We start from the raw sequence: 18,305 nt of genomic DNA on the forward strand, positions 1-18,305 counted from the left end.
TCACATTTCCTTTTAGGAAACAGCTCCCAATCACCTACTCTTGCTTAGACTGTTCTGAAGTCCCTTCTGAGTTGCATCATGGTGAGTGTTCTCTGCTGGTGTACTTTACCCTGGTGGTGATCATAGCCGTGTGCAGTACGGGCAGAGTGACATGGTCCTGTGTCCTTTTTTGCTGGCTTGGTCCTTACATGCCAAGGTAGCAGTTCTTGTATTCTCAAGTTCATTTATACCTTTGTTTCTGCACCCCTCCAGCGGCCTCTACACTGCATGTCTTCAGCATTAAGCTGTGCAGGCTCCTACATCAGGCTGAGACAGATCTGTTGTACTCTGATAGGTCTCAACAAAATATTTGTAAAAATATATTAATTAAAGGTATAATGTATTTTGGGGCTGGCAGAGAGGATCTAGGAAGGGAGATCTGTTATTTAATCTGCCCAGCTGCCTCAGAGGATACTGAGTTGGTGCTGAGTAGGTAGCTGTATTCAGGACTGCTTCTGCCTTGGCACAGACAGAAAGTCTGGCTTTATTGGATGGAGAGTCTGGGGGTTCATGAGCATCTTGAAGGTGCAGGAGTTAGAGATAAGTTATAAATTGATCTAAATGCCAAGTGGTGGTGGTGCTGGGGCTACCCACTGTTGCTTTGGGCATGGAATAAGCCTGGCTTGTCGGGAATAGGGCCCGTTCCTTGAAATAGATCAGAGAGTCTAATAGTAGCATCTGTCAGTTGCCAATTTTCAAAGCAGTAACAGACATAAATGCTTATGCTAAACTGTGTATTGCATGGAGATGTAGGATTTTTTTAACGGGAAGGGGGAGTGATTTATAAAATTAGTCACTTTTATTGTAATGTATTTGACACTGAAGAGAAGGACTTGCAGAAGCATCAGTACTGTGCTTCTTGCAGCTTGATTAAATTAAGATCTTGTTGCTTGTGCCGGTAGTTGTTTTTTGTAGTATAGATACAATAATAGTGTAGTCAGAACATGATGCTGTGAGCCCAAAGTAACAGCCACTTGATTTATGCTGTATATGCCGGAACCTAGCATTCAGGCCGTCTTTAATCAGCTTAATTAAGGAAGGGTGCCTCAGGTTACATACTGGTTGAGATCTTTCACTGTATTTTCAGAATGACTTAATAGTGTTTCTGAGAAGGGTAAACTCCATTACCATTTCTGTAAAAGGTATTTGGTTAAGTGCGTTGTCTACTGCAAAAACTATCCTTATTAAGGTTAACAAAGGCATCCTGTAAACAGGAGTTTTTGTAGAGCAATGTTTTGAAGAAAATGCAAAAGTAACTTCAAAGTAGTTGTCAAAGAACACACACCTTGAATATGTAATTTCTCAATGTAAATTACAATTTTAATTTAGCAAAATGTCTGTCAAGTAACTTTTTTCTGTAAGCAAAAGTGTTAGTGGAGGCTTTATAGTGCTGACACAGCAGACAATAAGCTGAGGGGGAGGAAAAAGCATTGCATTGTGTATTCAGTTAACTGTCTGTGATTGTTTATATGTTTGCCTGGTGTTTTTCCACATGAACCTGGACATCCTGAGCAGAATTATTTCATTTCAGCATCTACACATCCTCTTAGTATTACAGCTGAGTTGATATAATTCAGTGGTCTTACTGACTTTTCTGGAACTAACAGTAATGTCTACTATTAAGTTAAACAGTGTTCTTTTTCTAGAAATCTCAAGTTTGTGCTTAGAAGGTGTCTGACATTTGGGTCATACCAACACCATGAAACGCTTGAGGCTTGGAGCAGAGTGGCTGGAAAGCTGCCTGGTGGAGAAGGACCTGGGAGTCCTGGTCAATAGCAGCTGAACGTGAGCCCCGGTGTGCCCCGGTGGCCAAGGTTAATGACACCTGGCTGTACTGGCAATAGTGTGGCCAGCAGGACCAGGGCAGCCACTGTCCCCCTATGCTGGGCACTGCTGAGGCATTTCAAATCCTGGGTTCAGTTTTAGGCTCCTCATGACAAGCAAGTCATTGAAGGGCTGGAGCATGTCCAGAGAAGGGCAGCAGAGCTGGGGGGAGGGTATGGAGCACAAGGTTGATAAGGAGCAGCTGAGGGAGCTGAGGAGGCCTCAGCTTGGAAAAAAGGGGGCTCAGGGGAGACCTTCTCACTCTCTACAACTCCCTTACAGGAGGGTGGAGCCAGGTGGGGGTCAGTCTCTGCTAGCAGGGAAGAAGGGACAGGATGAGAGGAAATGACCTCAAGTTGTGCTGGCATGGTTTAGGTTGGATATTGGGAATTTCTTCACTGAAAGGGCTATTCAGCCCAGTTACAGCTGCCCCAGGACAGTAGTGGAGTCCCCATCCTTACAGGGATTTAAAAGCTGTGTGGATGTGGCATTCGGGGACGTGGGTTAGTGGCGGACTTGGCAGTGCTGAGGGAATGGCTGGACTCTGATCTTGGAGGAGCTTTCCAACCTGAACAATTCTATGGTTTTATGATCTTTTTCTCCACTAGAAATTGGAAAATATTCAGCATGTTCTAGGACAAAGTTTGTACTAGCCTGGAAATTAATTTTTAAACTGCATCTTTCAGCTAAGGATGTGTACACTTGAGTAAAACATTAGAACTTGAAATTTGACATGTTTATTTAGAGGGGACAAAAAGCGCGTGGTGTTCATAATGCTGCCCCTTAATTTTACTTTCCATAAGGAGGTTTGAGTTTTCTTTTGCAGTTAAAGACAAGATTAGTCTGTCCTTGTTTTCAGTTTAGATGTCAATTAATGTGGATGTCAAGTTGGTATTACTAAATATGAGAAAGTCTGCATTTTCATGATTTTCATGTCTCCTTAACTGTTTGAGAACTATTTTCACAATGTGTGAAATACAATCTTGCAAATATCTGAATAGCAGCACTGCTGTTCGTGTTTAGCAGAGCTTCTAGTGCGGACACCAGTTGGAAAATTGCATCGGCTTAAGGCTCAAACTGTTGAGATCTGAATGGAATATTTAAATTGATGGATACAACTTATATCTATGTTTAATATTAGACACTTCTTTATCTGGTGTTTCTGCTCTGAAACTGATTCTAGCTTCTGCCTTAAAACCATTTCATGACAAGTTTCTGGCCGTGGGCTACTTCAAGTCATTTTCTGAAGTTATCTTTTGACATGCCTTTCTGAGGTGAAAGTATTCTGTTGTTTTTGGATTGACACGTTTTTAAGCAAGTATATTAGCTCAAACAAATTTAATCAGTAGTAATGTAAAGGAACATTTTGTCCAGAAATGTTTTTCAAGTAGTGTCATTTGTTCTGCAATTGTGAACAATGGTAATCTGGTCATTACTGATTGTCATTATATAGGAGGATCATTATGATCTCCCTAGTCACAAGTATAGGAAAAGGTGGATTCTCCACAGACTTAAAAAATTTTTGCACTTGAAAATGCGGTTGTTTATGATATAGCTTGTGTCTTGTCCTCTTCCCTCCACCAGTCTGGGTTGGGGTATTGGTAGAATATAGAAAAGAGCGCTTTATTTCTAGTTTGTTGTATAACTAGTTTTGATCAGTGTACTGCTTTCCATATGTGAATTGATAGTGGTGGTCTTTAAATACTGACTCTGAAAGAAGGTAGGTTATGTGATAGTTGGGTCATGTTCCATACTTAAGCAGTACAAAGAGGTTAAGGGGTAACTGGGTCCTAAGTGCAAAGGTTCAGGAGTGAATAAGGGGTTATGTTGTTAAATTGTTCTAGCTGTCATCATGGAATGTCAATGTCATCATGTCAGCCATGGAATTTTAAAACTAGGTATGGAGTTGTAAAACTGATGTAGGTGATTAGAAGTTGGCATTCCCAGGTAGCCTGGAAAGCAAAATCGTGAGGGTTTTTGCAAAATCATGAGGGGTTCTTTTGTTTCTTGGAGGTTTTTCTTAGATATGTAAAGTAGGGATTTGTTAAAGTCCTGCTTTGATGCAGTGTTATTTGGAAATGCTTGGGTTTTGGTGGTTTGGAGAGGTGGATGACTAGAAAAGGTTCTTCATGTGTGGCCATGACTTACAAGTTTAGGATAGTGGCAGAGAGAATTATGAATTAAGTAATTTGTGTGTGGAGAGGCAAAGCATTCCTTTTCCCAGTCTGTCTCAGCATTGTTAGCATGTCTGCTAAGAGGCTTTGTTAGGATACCCAGTGGAACTGTATTGTAAGTCCATAGTATACTTAAGGAGTTAAAATTTATGCTTAAGAGTTCATAATTGTGAATATATTGCTGTATTTAAAAGAGCAGCTGTGAAGCTATTTGGACAGACAGTCGTGCGAGAAAAAGCTTGGAGGAATATAGAGAGGCTGATGAAGTCAAAGGCTGTTAGGCATATAGGCAAGAGTTGTCCCCTTGGCTCTAAGCAGGTAAAAAATGTGAAAAGATATGCTGGGAGTAGTCTTTTTAGACTATTGGATAGAGGTGCTAGAGTGAGGAGAATGAGGAAAGGAGTTGCAAATAGCTCAACTTTGGACTGGGAGGAAGAGCTGGTCCAAGAGTGCTTGTGCCAGTCTTTATTGAAAAAGAATATTATTTCCTTGCCTATATTTGGTGACTGTAGTATCATGCGAGTCTTAGCTTTTAAATATACCTGCATGTCTCTCCTTATTTTCTGCAATGCAGAAGAAGTCAAATATCCAAATAGACTTAGCTGTATTTAGTCTGTGTGTGCTATTTTTAGTTTTAATAAAATAGAAGTTGCTTAATCTGGCTGAGCAAGGTGAATTTGTGTAGGTGGCTTCCTAACATTATTCATCTCTCCCTTGATATTTGCCATAGTGTTTAAGGGACAGGAACAGGTTTCTATCAAGTTCTCCCTAGAACAGTATTTTATAAGGAATGTTTTCTCTAGAGAAGAGGAGGCTCAAGGAGGGACACATTTCTCAGACAAAATATTCTATCAAAAAGGAAGAGAGTGGACTGTTCACAAGCTCCAGAGAACTTCCAGAAAGAGCTTAGATCAGAATTCTTGAAGCTAAGAGACTAGGAAATGCTTTCAATAGTATGCATGACTAAGGATTAAAATTAATTTTAAGAGTTCAGTTTTCTCTGGATATGCTTTTTTGAGAACAGCTGTACATCATCTGCCTGGAGCAGTTCTGGTTTGATAAATCCTTGATTCCTTTGTTGGTCTTGTCTTCTATTACTTAAACCACATGCTATTCACAAAATTCTGAAACTTACAGTATTTTCAATTAATAATTTTTTTCTAATAAATTTTATGTATTTTTATGTATTTATATATTGGCCATGAAATTCTTATCTTGGATTCAGCTTTTTCTTCATAGAAGTGGTGGTTTGCAATAAGTATTTTTTGCCTCTTTCTTTTGTGGGTCTTGAAGCAGATATTACAGTCTTGCTTACAATAGAAATCAGATTTATGCTTATTTTCACTTTTTGAAATGCTTGCCACCAAGTGTTTCAAGTATTACAAGAGTTATTAAAATCTGTTAGATGTTTACTTAGCCTACTTTAGGATATTCGTAACTGTGTCGAAATTGTACTTTCCAATTTTAAGTGCTTAGCACAAGTGTATATTGAATGTTCTTTCCTCCTCTTCATTATTAGCAATTTTCTGAACTGTACCTAGAAGTCAGTGTAAATTTTTTTTTACATCTATTGTCAGTGCTATGGCCAGTTCCAGGTAGCCTTTTCCTGCTGTTATCCCCAGATGAAAAAGTATGGTTAGGTTGCTAGACAGCTAGATTTTATTAAATGTTAGGTGAAAAAAATGCTTATTTCTCTCCTCATTTTGTGGGGTTTTAAGTTAGTGTTTGGGTCTGTTATTAACAGCTAAGTATTAAAATGTTAGATAACTTTGACAGAACAAAAACCTGACATCCTGAACTTTTACCGGACATCCATAGTATTATCCCCATAAATATATTTTTGACTATTTTGAGCCTTAATTATAGTATTTTCTTGCACGATAAAAATTTATATATTGCTGGCTTTTGTTACCAGGACAGGACAAGTGTTACTTGAAGAACTTTGCTTGTAAGATGTTAGTGGCTGCTGTTTATTTTTGAGGCTATTGCTTACTTTCTTGCATGGACCTGGGCAATGATGAGCAATTTTAGTCTCTTTGTTCTACCAAGTATTTTCTGGGTGCAAGCCAAGGTTGTGTGCTTTTGAGGGCCATCTTTTCCTTACTGCTTAATTCTTCAGATATTTCATCATAAGATTCAGGGAAGCTCAGCCCACAGATTGCAAGTGGGAGCACATCTTTGGCCTGCATGTTATCCATGAGCTGTAACTTAGTCCTTAATCACAATACAGTTGTTTGTGCTTAAAGCCTTTTTAACTTTTTCATTCTTCAGATGTGTACAGAATATGATAATGCTAACTTGTACAAGCAGGGATGTGCAGCATTAAATGATGTGAAGGAATGAAAAGTCTGTGGCAGAAGCTCCGCAAATACCAAGTCCCATTAGGGTGCACTAGTTATCCCTCCTTGAAATAGATTGAAACTTGCTAATTTTTGAAAAAAAGCATCGGTCTTGCTCTTCTGATAACTCACTGTTTTGTGAATATGAAGGGATCCTGTGTCTTGTGTGAATGTTAAAATAATTAAATTCTGTGAGAGTTTTATAACCAACCTCACCTCCCTCAAAAGTGGGCTGAAGAGGCAGCGATAGGCACTTATTTAGAGTAATTGTCTAACTTTTGTATCTGAATGTGTGGGGAAAAGCCGTAAGCTGTCCTTGAGAAGGGGAGAGGTTAAACCCCAACAGGTCTGTAGCAGGCAAAATCCTCTTTGCTGCAAACACAGATTATTTTGGTAACTTTCAAAAGAGTGCCGTTTCTCCAACTGAGGCTTTTCGCAGGGAGGGAGCTGACTCTGTCAGCAGGTTCTGTTACAGAGTTTCTATGTGTATTAATTGGTGTCTCAGCAACAAGCAGCTCCTTCTGCCATACTGTGAAAACAGTGTAATTTAAAAATGGATCCTCTCACTAGAATGACCAATCTCTCATGTTGCAGCCTTGCATTGAAGGGACATTGTCTTTTCTGCTCACAGTCCCCTGCAGAGCAAAAAGCTTTGTCGGATACAGGCGAGGACCCCCAGGCAGAGGTTGAGCCCCCCTACCATGATCTGGGTCACACAGAACCAGCTGGTGAGTGCGATTCTGAGCACCCTGCTCCTGCTGTGGCCTCAGTCAGTGCTACCCTGAGTCCTGCTTCTGAAGCCCAGCTTGCTCCTATTCAACAAGAACTGGCAGGGGTAAGTGTCAACCTACCAAGTACTTCTGCTGCTGAGGGGATTAGAGGAAAAAGTCCCTTCCGCTAGGTGGAATCCAATACTGTTCACTTTAGGTAGTGCAAATCACAGTCTGTCTGGTTCTTTGATCTCAAGTCTTAGTCCTCTAAACCCTTGTTCCAATTAGAAGAAATGTAATTTGTGAGTCTCCCCAGTAGCGTAACTGTAGAAGACACCTCAAGTGTTTTAAAATTTAAGGTTTAAACTGTGTTTGCTAAGAGTAAGAGCACCTCTAAATAAGTGAGAAAGCAGGTCTATATTTGCTTCAAGCAGTTAGAACTCTTTGTTCCCTCTGGGCCATAATGCTGCAGCTTGACAAAGTGAGCAGCTAATACTGCTTCCAATGGATATGTCATACCAATCCATAAGGTATTTAACAGATTAAAAACACCAAGCATCATAGCAGAGTTTTGAATTTGGGTGTTTGGAGTGGGAAGGAAACCAGTATCTTGTGGAAAAGCTGTCAGTGCTTATAAATTGATTTTTCTACTGGTGATGTAGCAAGATCTTCTCTGAAAGACTGGATGACTAAATGATTGCTACCATACAGTCTTTCAGGGCAACTTTAGGTGTTGCTGATCTTTCTGGTTGGTGGGTTGTGTTTTGTTAGTGCAGGTGGGTGTCGCTGTTCATTCTGCATCACACCCTAGGCATGTTGCTCTTTGCTACATCTTTAAGGCTGCTTCACCTAATACCTGCACCCTTTTCTTGCACTGGTTGGTTTGGGGTTTTTTTGTCCAAGAATCAGCCACTTGAAGTAAACCCAGTACTGAATGGATTGTCATGACAAGGTTACTCATGTAGGTTACTGTAGGTTACTCATCTCTTAATGTTCAGACTGTTGCTTGATTACCTGCAGAAATCTTGCAGTTTCTTTTCTGAAGGTTAAAATTCTCAAGGATTAATATTTTGAAATATAGCTGGTAAGCATGTGTGGAAAATCATGCTCTGAAAAGCTGATATCCATAAAGGAAACAGAGGAGTCCTGCAACTTTATTCAAATAAAGGGAGAGAGTCCGCTAGGACACATGCCCCCACTGGGTTTTCTCTCTCAATGTTTTGGAGGGCACAGCCTCCCTTTTATCCTAAACTCCCAGCTGCACGGTGCCCTCTTCCTTTCCTCATTGGCTGAGGTACTGGGAAGGTACAGCCTTCCTGAACCGCCTACCACATATTCCCCCTTCAACCTGTCATTTTACCCCAAGTTCAGAAGTTCAGACTTGTGCAGAGTCCGCCACTTGTCTGTTTCAGGGGTCAGGCTATATGGGCACTGGAACAAACCTGCTGCTTGAAGTTAGTGGAGACATTAAGACCCATTTCAAAGACGTTAACACCCATACCCTCACCCACAGAATTGTTTGTAAAGACCTTACCACACATCTTTCCTATCAAACAAAATCATAGACTTTTATCAGTTTTCTGTCATTTGAAGTTGCAGTGTTACTAGAACTGTCCAAGACAACGGTATTAACCAGACTCTCAGGGAACAGCAGCAAGTGCTTATCGTTGTCTTGTTATTAGCAGAAAATTTTACCCCAGTTAACCCTGTTCTGAAAAAAATTTAAAACCCACAAACGCTGTTGGGGATTGTATGCCAAAATTAGTGGCTGTACGGAACAGCTGCTTCAGCATTCTTCTTGACTCCAGTTAAATGTACTGAATTGTATGGTGCTCAGTATGGGCATGTAACTGTCATGCAGGCATGTAACTGGCATGCACTGGCTAGTACTTCTCAAATTATTCCAGTATCTTAGAGTAAAGCCATCCCTTACCATGAAATCTAGAGAAGGTTGATGCATCTTAAGAGTACTTGTACTAGTTCATTGTAGGGGCAGTTTTCATGCAGTCTTCCCAGGGCCTGGGAAGTTAAATGAGTTAAGACAGAAAAAGAGAGAGACACTGCATATTTCTTGTTTACTTGTTTGTACACATGCTGGCAGATATTTTTGATACAACATTAATTTAGTGTAGCCATAGACACAACCACTTGCAGAGCTGATGGTTATGTCCTAACTCTTTGCTAACCCACACCAGCCTCCCACAGCATGTGGCCGTCCCACAAGACTGCTGGTTAAGAGGTTCTGGAGCAGCCTGTAAGCAAACCATGGCAGTTCAGTAATACCCATGTGTGTGCAGAGTGTTTGGACCGAAGATTTACATTACTGTGCTCTGAAGTCCTTTATATGTGGCTTTTTGCATCTTAAAATGCATTTTCAAAGATAAACACTAGGAGTGTACTCTTAGAGCTTTCCCCAAATTACACTGACCTTTTCTGCTTTACCCAAATTCTCCCTTTCTGTCCCTGTTTCTGCTCACTAGTGTGAATAAGCAAAACCTGACAAATTTGTTGAAGATTTGAAATTCTTCTCTTAGCTTGATGTAACAATTGTGTGAGGAATTTTTGTATTTAGTTGATTACTGTGACTTACACTTTTAAGAAGCAGTTGGTAGCTTTTATGAAGCTAATTTTCTTAACTAGAAATGTGTCATAATTCTAAGAGCCTTATTTATATATAAATGTAACTTTTCTCTAGCTGGATTTCTGAAAGCCGGGGGCAGAGGGAATAAGTGATAACTGGCTTCTGGTCTTGAATGAGAAAATTCTAGGTATTCTAGGTTGGATTTTGCTCCTACCAGTTTGTGTCTCTTCAGCATCTAAATCCAAAAAACTGAATGGAGATAAATTTAATCATCTTGGTGGTTTCTTACAGGATGAGATGGTCCTGCCTTTTGTTTCCATTGTGTGGGGTATTTGTGTAAAGCACATGTTCCTGTAAAATACAGACTGAGCAGGTTGAGAGAAGAAGCCTAAAATGGAGAGACAGGGCTCTAATGCTGTTCATTGTCACTAAATGTAATTTGCTTTTTTTTCCAGTCTGTCAGGCTTGTCATGCATATATACCTGTTTTTTGTCTAGTCTATCCAGTTGTCTCTGAAGCAGCACTGGTATGCAATTCTTCATGCAGTGGCAACTTACTTTATCTGTGGCTTCACAGAAAAGTGAAGCTTTATGCTAGTACAGTAGATCTGTGTCCCCCCACCCCCGTGGAATCTACCTGGCATCTGTTTGTCCAAAGGTACATAGCTTTAATCTCCCAAAACTCTTGGGCCTGGAAGCATGGAAATAACTCAGAGCAGACTCTCTGTTCTGCTTTGCCCTCAGTAGGGTACAGAGTTGGTTTTGGATATTGATACCTGTTGCCCACTAAACATGGTGATGGTACATTAGTTGTGCTTGTTAGTTACGACATTACAATAAGATGATATGAGGCTTATGCTATATAAGTTTGACTTTTTTATATGTGCTAATTGAGCATTAAGAAAGAAGCATATGTTGGTAAAATCTTAAGTTTTTGACATTCAGGTGGAAATCACTTGTTTATTTTTGAGGACTTTTGCATATAGAGATCTACAGTTCCACTCATGCAAATTGTTTATCTAGTGTTTTCTTTTTGCTTTCAGGATTTTTGATAAAAGTGGGAACAAATTGCTTGTGTATGAGTTAGGACTTAGGTTTCTTTCTCTCTTACTTATAGATTTTTTTTTCCCATAAGTTGCTAGAAAATTAACTACTAGGTACTTATGGGTAATTAAGCAAAACAGAAAAAGTGGCCAAAGCCAGGAGAGGAGTGTAGCACCTGGCTACACTTCTTATGTCTCTAGGAGTTTATCTCTGAGAGAGAAGATACTATGAGTTTTGCAGGGGACAGGTAAAAGATGGAGCTAGGGCCAGCTGTGCTCTTGTTCGCTCTCAGCATCAGAAAGAAGAGGGTCAAGCTGTTGCTTACTGTGGAGAGAACTCACTGTCACCACTAGAGTCCAGTCCTAAAATTCTACCACCATCTGCTCATGTGCCCAGGAATTCTGAGCTCGCCTTTTCCTGCCTTGCTGGGAGCTGGGCCGCCACTGTCCTGCTCCCTGCTGCTTCTTCAGCTCTACTCTAAGTCTTTTCTACATGGTATCCCCGCACCCCCTGCCCTGCCTGGATACCCTGCAGTTCCACCTACCACCGTGGTAGCTGGTACAGCTCATCCACTAGCCCAGGATTTCTGCTTTCCTGCCATTCCAGCTTAGTGCTCCTCAAAGTCCTGCAAAGGGCACCAGGGTCAGACTGCCCCGGGGTTTTGTGAAGCAAAGCCTCTCTTCCATCCTTCCAGTCTCAGCCGAGAAAGCTGTCACAAAGTTCCTAGCTCTGTTTTTGTTGTTAATGCCATAGTTATTGCTGTTTGCCTTGTTAATACATACTAGTAAAGAACTGTTATTCCTATCCTCATATCTTTGCCTGAGAGCCCTTTAATTTCAAAATTATAATAATTCAGAAGGAAGGGGTTTGCATTTTCCATTCTAAGAGAGACACCTGCCTTCCTAACCAAGGAGACACCTGTATTTCCAAACCAAGACAATATGTGACAACACTTAAAGTGCAAAATGGAATCTTTTCTGAGTTCAGATGCTGGTTGCTGAAATACATACTATCGTGGTTTTCCATTTTAGCCTTATCTTTTGGGAAGGTATTGTGTGTTGGCAAGGGCAGTGACTAATAAGACTGCCTTCTGGTAGTATTATGGACTGCTTGACTAATTATGTGGGAAGAGCTGTGGATCATCAAACACAGTATTAGCACAGCTAGGCTGATAGGTGTGTGTGAATGCAGGGAGTTGGGTTCCAGAACTGTCAGTAGCTTCTTATTCCCAGTGTTAAAGGTTTCGAAAGTACTCAGCTAGGATGCTAGTAAGGTAGATACTTTTCTGTGAACGTAAAATGAAACAGAAAAGCCCTTAAAGGTAGTTAAATAGGCAAAGTGTAAGTGTGAGTTTTTATTAGCATTTAGTGGAGCACTGATAGTATAGTTTATCTGGGTTCTAAATGTGTGCAGTGCTACACAGAAAGTTTTGTACTTTCTGTTATTCTTACACCCAAGGTATGCCTCAAATGTCAGTCCTGTGTGGGCTTGGCAGTCCTGTTTGTCAGCCTGCTCTCAGTGCTCAAGTGGGTCAAATCATGGTGGGGAAGGCGGTTTGAGGAGTCAGTGGGCTCTGCCCATGAGCTGCCATTCCTCCATTTATCAGCCAATCTCTAAATTGAGACTGAATGAGATGGGGGAGGTGTCCCTTGCATGTCCTGGGGCAGGAGTGGGATGAAAGGGTAGTCTTGGACTAGGTAGATTGTCCAATACATCAGAGCTATCTGAAAGGATGGTGTAGCAAAGGGGGGGTTGGTCTGTTCTTCAGGTTGCAAGGTATAGGACAAGAGGAAATGGCCTCAAGTTGACCCTCAAGTTGAACATTTAGATTGGATATTAGAAAAAACATGTTCCACAAAAGGTTTGTGCAGACCTGGAACAGGCTGTGGTGGGGCCATCATCCCTGCTTGGATTTGTAAGATGCGTGGATGTGGCACTTGCGGACATGTTTTAGCATTGGGCATGGCAATTCTGAGGGAATCTCTTAGACTTGGTGCTCCTAAAGGTTCTTGCTAACCTAAGCAATTTGATTATTCTAAGATGTTTTGTAATGAGATGAAGATGCTGATGCAGCCCTAATCACCTTCTGTAGTGAAAGCAATCTGTCATGGGGTTATTTTTTTGGAGGAGCAAGGGAGATTATATTAGTTGAGGAACTGGCAGAGACATAGGAGGAAAGAGCCATAGAAATCCTCAGAAAATACGTAAAACCTTTTTTCAAGGACTTTTTGAATATCTATGATAGTTGGTAACCTGTGCTGCTTCTTTTTTTTTCCTGGTACTGTAGAAGACGTTGGGGGACTATCCATTGCTAATTCCAATGAAAATAGTGTCATAAAGGTTTTATAAGAGCATGCTTAGAAAGACATTCCTCCAATGTTATAATTTTGTTGAAGGAAGTGACATCACTTAGAATAATTAGGTAAAGTGCTTTAGAATGAACTCCCAAATAATGGGTATGTTTATGTTGAGCTTGAAACTTTATATTTTAAAAATGAAGCCAATTTTGAAAATTGTCATTTTCAAATTTTCAGTATATAGAAAATGTAACTGTAGTGATTGTCACACAGTCCCTAAAGATATTAGTGCTTGGGATATAAATTTTCAGGAATCTTCCTTTGTAAATATTTTGAATTTATTGTATTTGATAGTATCTGTGTGAAACTCTATGCTCACATGTAAGTCACAGAAGATTATTGCATTGAGTGTATATCATTGATAGTAAAGAAAAAAAAATCTCCTAACTGATGCTTAAAGCTTTTGTATGAAACTGAAGAGACTGAAATGTTCAGTATGTGATTTTTGTTTGATCAGTGTAATCTGATTTCAGAGATCTGCAGATGGATCAAGTCCAGAAGATGGAGATGGTAAGAAATTTTATTGTAAAATTAAAAGCCATCAGTGTGTCTTGCTGGGATATTTTGCATTTTCTCTAATATCTTTTTTTTTTCCTACAGAATCTGATCGAGAGGATGGAAGCTACTGTCCACCTGTAAAACGTGAGAGAACTTCATCTTTGACTCAGTTCCCTCCTCAGTCAGGTAAGTGTTGCTACAGTATTATATATGAGGGATAATTTTCATTCCTAGACATTCTTTTCCCAGTCATGTAAGCAGTCTCATTACTGTCTGCTGTGCTTTGGGTTAAGATCACAGCAACCACGTACTTGTGTTAACAAATTTGGTGAAACCCAAAGGAGTTGATAGGTTTTTAAAATCTTTCTATCTGTAAGTTTATGTGTATTTGTAGTTTCAGCCTTTACTCTTGTGCTGTTAAATTGCAGAATTAACCAGAAATCTTCCTGATTTGTTGTGATCAGATTGCTTCTTTCCGAATTTATAAGTGCTACCTTTTTCTTAGTTACTCTGCTGCCAGGGAAATTTTTCAAGTCTCAGCTCATATTTTAGTACTTTTCTTTTTTCCCATTCCATTTCTTAAACACCTGACATACACAGGAGAGAATGACCACAGCCTGTGTGTGTGCACAGTCAGGGCAGTGAAATCACCAGGGTAAATTCATGCAGTTCACTTGCACAGAAATGGTCATGTTTGATATTTGTTCACTCACAGGAAGAGTCTAGATTTGTGCCATCTCTCCTCACAGATCATATGAAGATTTTAGCTTTGGTCAATGGTTATGTTAATTAAGATATGTCAGTGTTTGAGGCAGATTTTGGGACTGCTACTTTATTTCTACCATCTTAAGTTGAAATTGAGGAGATCAAAAACCTTGAAGGAGAGAACTATAAAAAAAATTCCTCTTTTATGCAGCACATTCTGTAGATGTGACTAAAATGTGAAAGGCCTAGTTGTTTTGATTTTAATTTTAAAGACATAAATGACTATGAAGTCAAAAATGTAGTTGCTGATACTTTATGGGCCCAGCATTCTAAATTCATGCACCAGTGCTAGTCAGGGGAAGAAGCCCTTCTCTTTCAGATCCCAGTTTTCTGGTGTGCAGCTCAGTGGGTCTCCAGATCCTATCCTGTGGATTGAGTAACCAACGTTGTTGCTGTCTGCTTGCCAACCACTCTTAGTAAAGGAATGCACAAAAATAATGGGGTTTTGTAGATTGTATGTTGGAGTAACAGTTATGTTCCCCGTAATCTCTAACACTTCCATTCCACAATGTCTTTGTCTTAAAAAATTAGAATCTCTATGCTAACATCTGTTAAGAAGCGAAGGAAAACAATTTACTCAACTTTTTAATGGTTAAATACTGGATGTTCCAAGAGTCCAGTATCCTTTCTCAACACTGCTTCGCTAATGTATTTTGAGAAGATGTGGTAATTTATTCCCTGACACCTTTGTTCTCTTCTGATGTGTGTTGTTGTCAAGCAGTGACAACTTTGATTTGAATTGCAACTTCCATAAAGACCTCTTTGAATATTATTGACATTATTCAATGGCTTTGGTTTCCAGAAAATCTTTTACTTTCCCACCTTCTTATTTATTTTTGTGGGGTTATGTTTCTCTTAAGAATAGGAAAATTTAACTTACATGAAAACTGTGTCTTGTTTAAGCTTAAGGCAGACAATAATAAAAAGAGAAGGCGGAATTAAAGGAAATATGAAAAAATATTTAAGACTTAATTATAAAAGGTAAATGCCACAGCTCTTAGTACAATGGTGTTCAGAGATGAGCTTCATTTCTCTTTTCAACACACTTAAGCTTTCTCCTACAGCCTTATAAAAGATAAGAGCCAGTAAATACTGTTATGCTTTTCTTCATGCAAAATGATCTGTTGGAGAAATCTGTCTCCTTCTCTGATTATTCTATTTCATAAATGGTACTGTGATTTTTCTATAACATTGAAAATACTAGGAACTGCTGGACAGGGCATCAACAAAACTCTTTATTACTTGCTTCTTTGGTCCCACCAAAGGGTGGAAAAGGAATGCTGTCCTTTGGCTGTTTTTTCAAACATTTTTTTCCCTTTTGCTGACTATTATGCTGCTGAGGTGACATCTGACAGTACTCTGATGTTCTCTCCTCTGTTTCTGTAGGAGTTTTGTCTTTGCAGGGTAGTTCAAACCTAAGTTGCCTCTTGGTGCAGACAGTGCAGTCCATCAGAGCTCACGTGTTCACTCCTACTCTCAGGCAGTACCTGTACATTACTTTACTTTTACCTTTCTGTTCTCTCTCTGAAGGGGCCTTTTGAAATGGTATTATACATTTTGCAATGCTGTTATATATTCTAACACCACTTCTAATTCCTAATTCAGATACAATTCAGATTGGGAATCCTCTATTTATACAGGAGTCAAAAAAAAAGATTTGTTCTTTCTCTGTTTCAGGAGACGCTGAGAGGATTTTATGGACAGTGGCTTGTTTGCTACTTCAGCTTTAATGCTGTTTTAGTTTAGAAGAAAACAAATTACTAGAAAAGTAATTTTCAGTTTGAGGTCTGGGAACAGGTTTATAATAAAGAGCAATGTACACAACTTCCCTTTTTATTCTTTTTCCTTGACTGCAGTAACAAAGAACAATGTCTTTATGCCATCAAGCTTCTGTGAACCCTCTACAGGCAATTCTGACTCAGAACCAGGTGAGCTTCCTCATTTTCTGCTTTTTTTCTTGAACTGTTGTTAATTTGTCATGATTCAAAGTACTCTGATACTTCAGAAGTAAGACCCTATCTGTGAGAATGGAAATGATGATGGTTCTGATCTTAGAGCTGTTCTCTTGCTCACTTCGTTGTTCAACTTCACCCTTGATGGCGGTAATTAAAATAATATCAGAATTGCTAAATGTGTTGGCAGTGATGATAGAATACTTCAGTATGACCCTTTCCTGCTAGCCTCACAATAAAGCATACAGGGAATTCTCATTTATCTACTTCGAAAACTATTCTTTTGTATTGGAAAGCAGAACAACTGTAAGGTATGGTCATGATTGTGTTCAGCTGTGACCTGTGAGCCCTGTGTTGACAGAACTGCTGATTTTGTTAGGGTAGTTCTGGTTTGGTTTTGTTAGTGTCACTGTAGTGCACATCAGTATCGTATGCTTGTATCCAAGCACAGTGAGGCTGTAAGATGGTGAGTTGTCTTATTCTGAGTACGGATATTAAGGCCCTAAAAGGAAAAAAGTATAATTATTATAGTTCTTTGGAACTTGATTTTTAATAGCTGTAGATTTTGAATGCATTTTTTTGTGATTTTGGTACTCAATTAAAAAATTATTTCCTGAGTGTGAGCAAAGGAATTTCTTTTATCTTCGTACTACAAAAGCATGAGTAAAAGCTTATTACAAGAAACAATAAGCAATTAAATTTAACTTAATTTATGACAATTAACAGTTAGATACTTGTTAGCAGCTGTCGTGTTCAGTCATAATTTTGATAGTTTTCTTTAGTTTGATTCTCACTTAAAACCTTTATTATCTGTATTAGGTCCTTCACAGAAGGACTTAATGTCTTCATGTCTTAATGTTTTAATGTGTTCACCCATTTATCTGGTGAACACAGCCTTTTTCCTGTTTCTTTTGAAAAAAAAATCTGAACTTTTTGCTTGTGACACCATGTGTTTATCTGTGATGTATATTTGCTGTGATGATCACTGGTAATTCAGGTTTCTTTGAGAAGAAGAGAATTTGTTCTTTGGAAATCTCTAAATAACTGCATATTTCTAGAACTTGTGGATTGTTATAATGGGGAAAACACGAGGAATTTTGTGACTGAATATTTCTAATATGTTATGGCTTTGTCCTTGTAATTTTTGTATTTCACTTCTAGAGGAAAAGAGCAGTGGATTCCGGCTGAAGCCACCAATACTTATCCATGGTCAGGCACCTAGTGCAGGTGAGTTCACTGTTTACTGCAACAGTACAAATAAACCAGCTCAAGCATTTTATTTAGTTAATAGCTTCATCAATCAGCTGTTGTAAATAGAAGGTGGCAATACATATGTGTCTGCAGAAAAAAATTTTGTCTTATCTAGGGTGGTTGTGCCCATATCCACTGTGTAATGAATATTGTTGCATCCATGTTTTGCGTTGGATCAGCTGTGCATGTCTGAAGTGCATCTCCCGGCTGTCGTTGCTTAGCAAGCTCCTGTTTGTGCTTGGAGTAATCCTACAGACAGGGAATGCAATTCCTTTGGTGGCAAACTGTAAGAAAAAGGGTGTTCCAGGAGTGCCTTGAGTGGGTTCTAGCCATTGCTGAATGTTCAGTCTGTGACCAGGCCAGGGCAATTGTGTCAGAGAGCACACACTTCTGCTCTCCCTGGCTTTTGGCAGCAGTGTGAGCGGCGGGTCCTTGATCACACTTGTTCTGCACTACAGGTTGGCCATGACTGAGTTTCTTGTTTACTGTTGCAGATCCAGTCACTGTCAGAAAGATTACAGCTCCGTAGGAATTTGAGGGAGGGAAAAAAACAACCCCAAAACAGTTTAGGTAATGAAAGCTATTATTGCATAATGTCCTAGATGTAATAATGTAAGATGTGCCCAAAGTATGTATTCTGTCACCATCTACATGAGCTGTTGAAGCTAGGTTGGGCAGTGTTTCCCTTGCTCCCTCTCTCCGGATTATCTTCTGTTAATGGGCCATCAATGCTTTGCCTCATGACTCATAGGTAATTCCCTCTGGGAGCTCT

The 18,305-nt window shown here is 39.5% G+C and overlaps 1 protein-coding gene across 7 annotated transcripts in view; it reads left to right on the plus strand.

Annotated features, from left to right (window-relative positions):
• RANBP3 (RAN binding protein 3) overlaps positions 1-18,305 on the plus strand; it is a 66,709-nt gene that overhangs the window by 14,132 nt on the left and 34,272 nt on the right. For 2 of the 7 annotated variants that reach the window (XM_040086571.2, XM_040086572.2), the window contains 6 exons: positions 17-81; positions 7,008-7,211; positions 13,541-13,577; positions 13,668-13,751; positions 16,187-16,258; positions 17,444-17,509. In XM_040086571.2, the coding sequence (XP_039942505.1) occupies positions 79-81; positions 7,008-7,211; positions 13,541-13,577; positions 13,668-13,751; positions 16,187-16,258; positions 17,444-17,509 (466 nt within the window). In that variant the 5' untranslated portion in view covers positions 17-78. Of the gene's footprint in view, positions 1-16; positions 82-534; positions 565-7,007; positions 7,212-13,540; positions 13,578-13,667; positions 13,752-16,186; positions 16,259-17,443; positions 17,510-18,305 lie in introns of those variants that run through there. The other 5 variants (XM_040086574.2, XM_040086575.2, XM_058423590.1 and 2 more) reach the window with 4 other exon arrangements.

This window comes from Hirundo rustica, chromosome 26, assembly GCF_015227805.2.
Source record: "Hirundo rustica isolate bHirRus1 chromosome 26, bHirRus1.pri.v3, whole genome shotgun sequence".
Classification (NCBI taxonomy): Eukaryota; Metazoa; Chordata; class Aves; order Passeriformes; family Hirundinidae; genus Hirundo; species Hirundo rustica.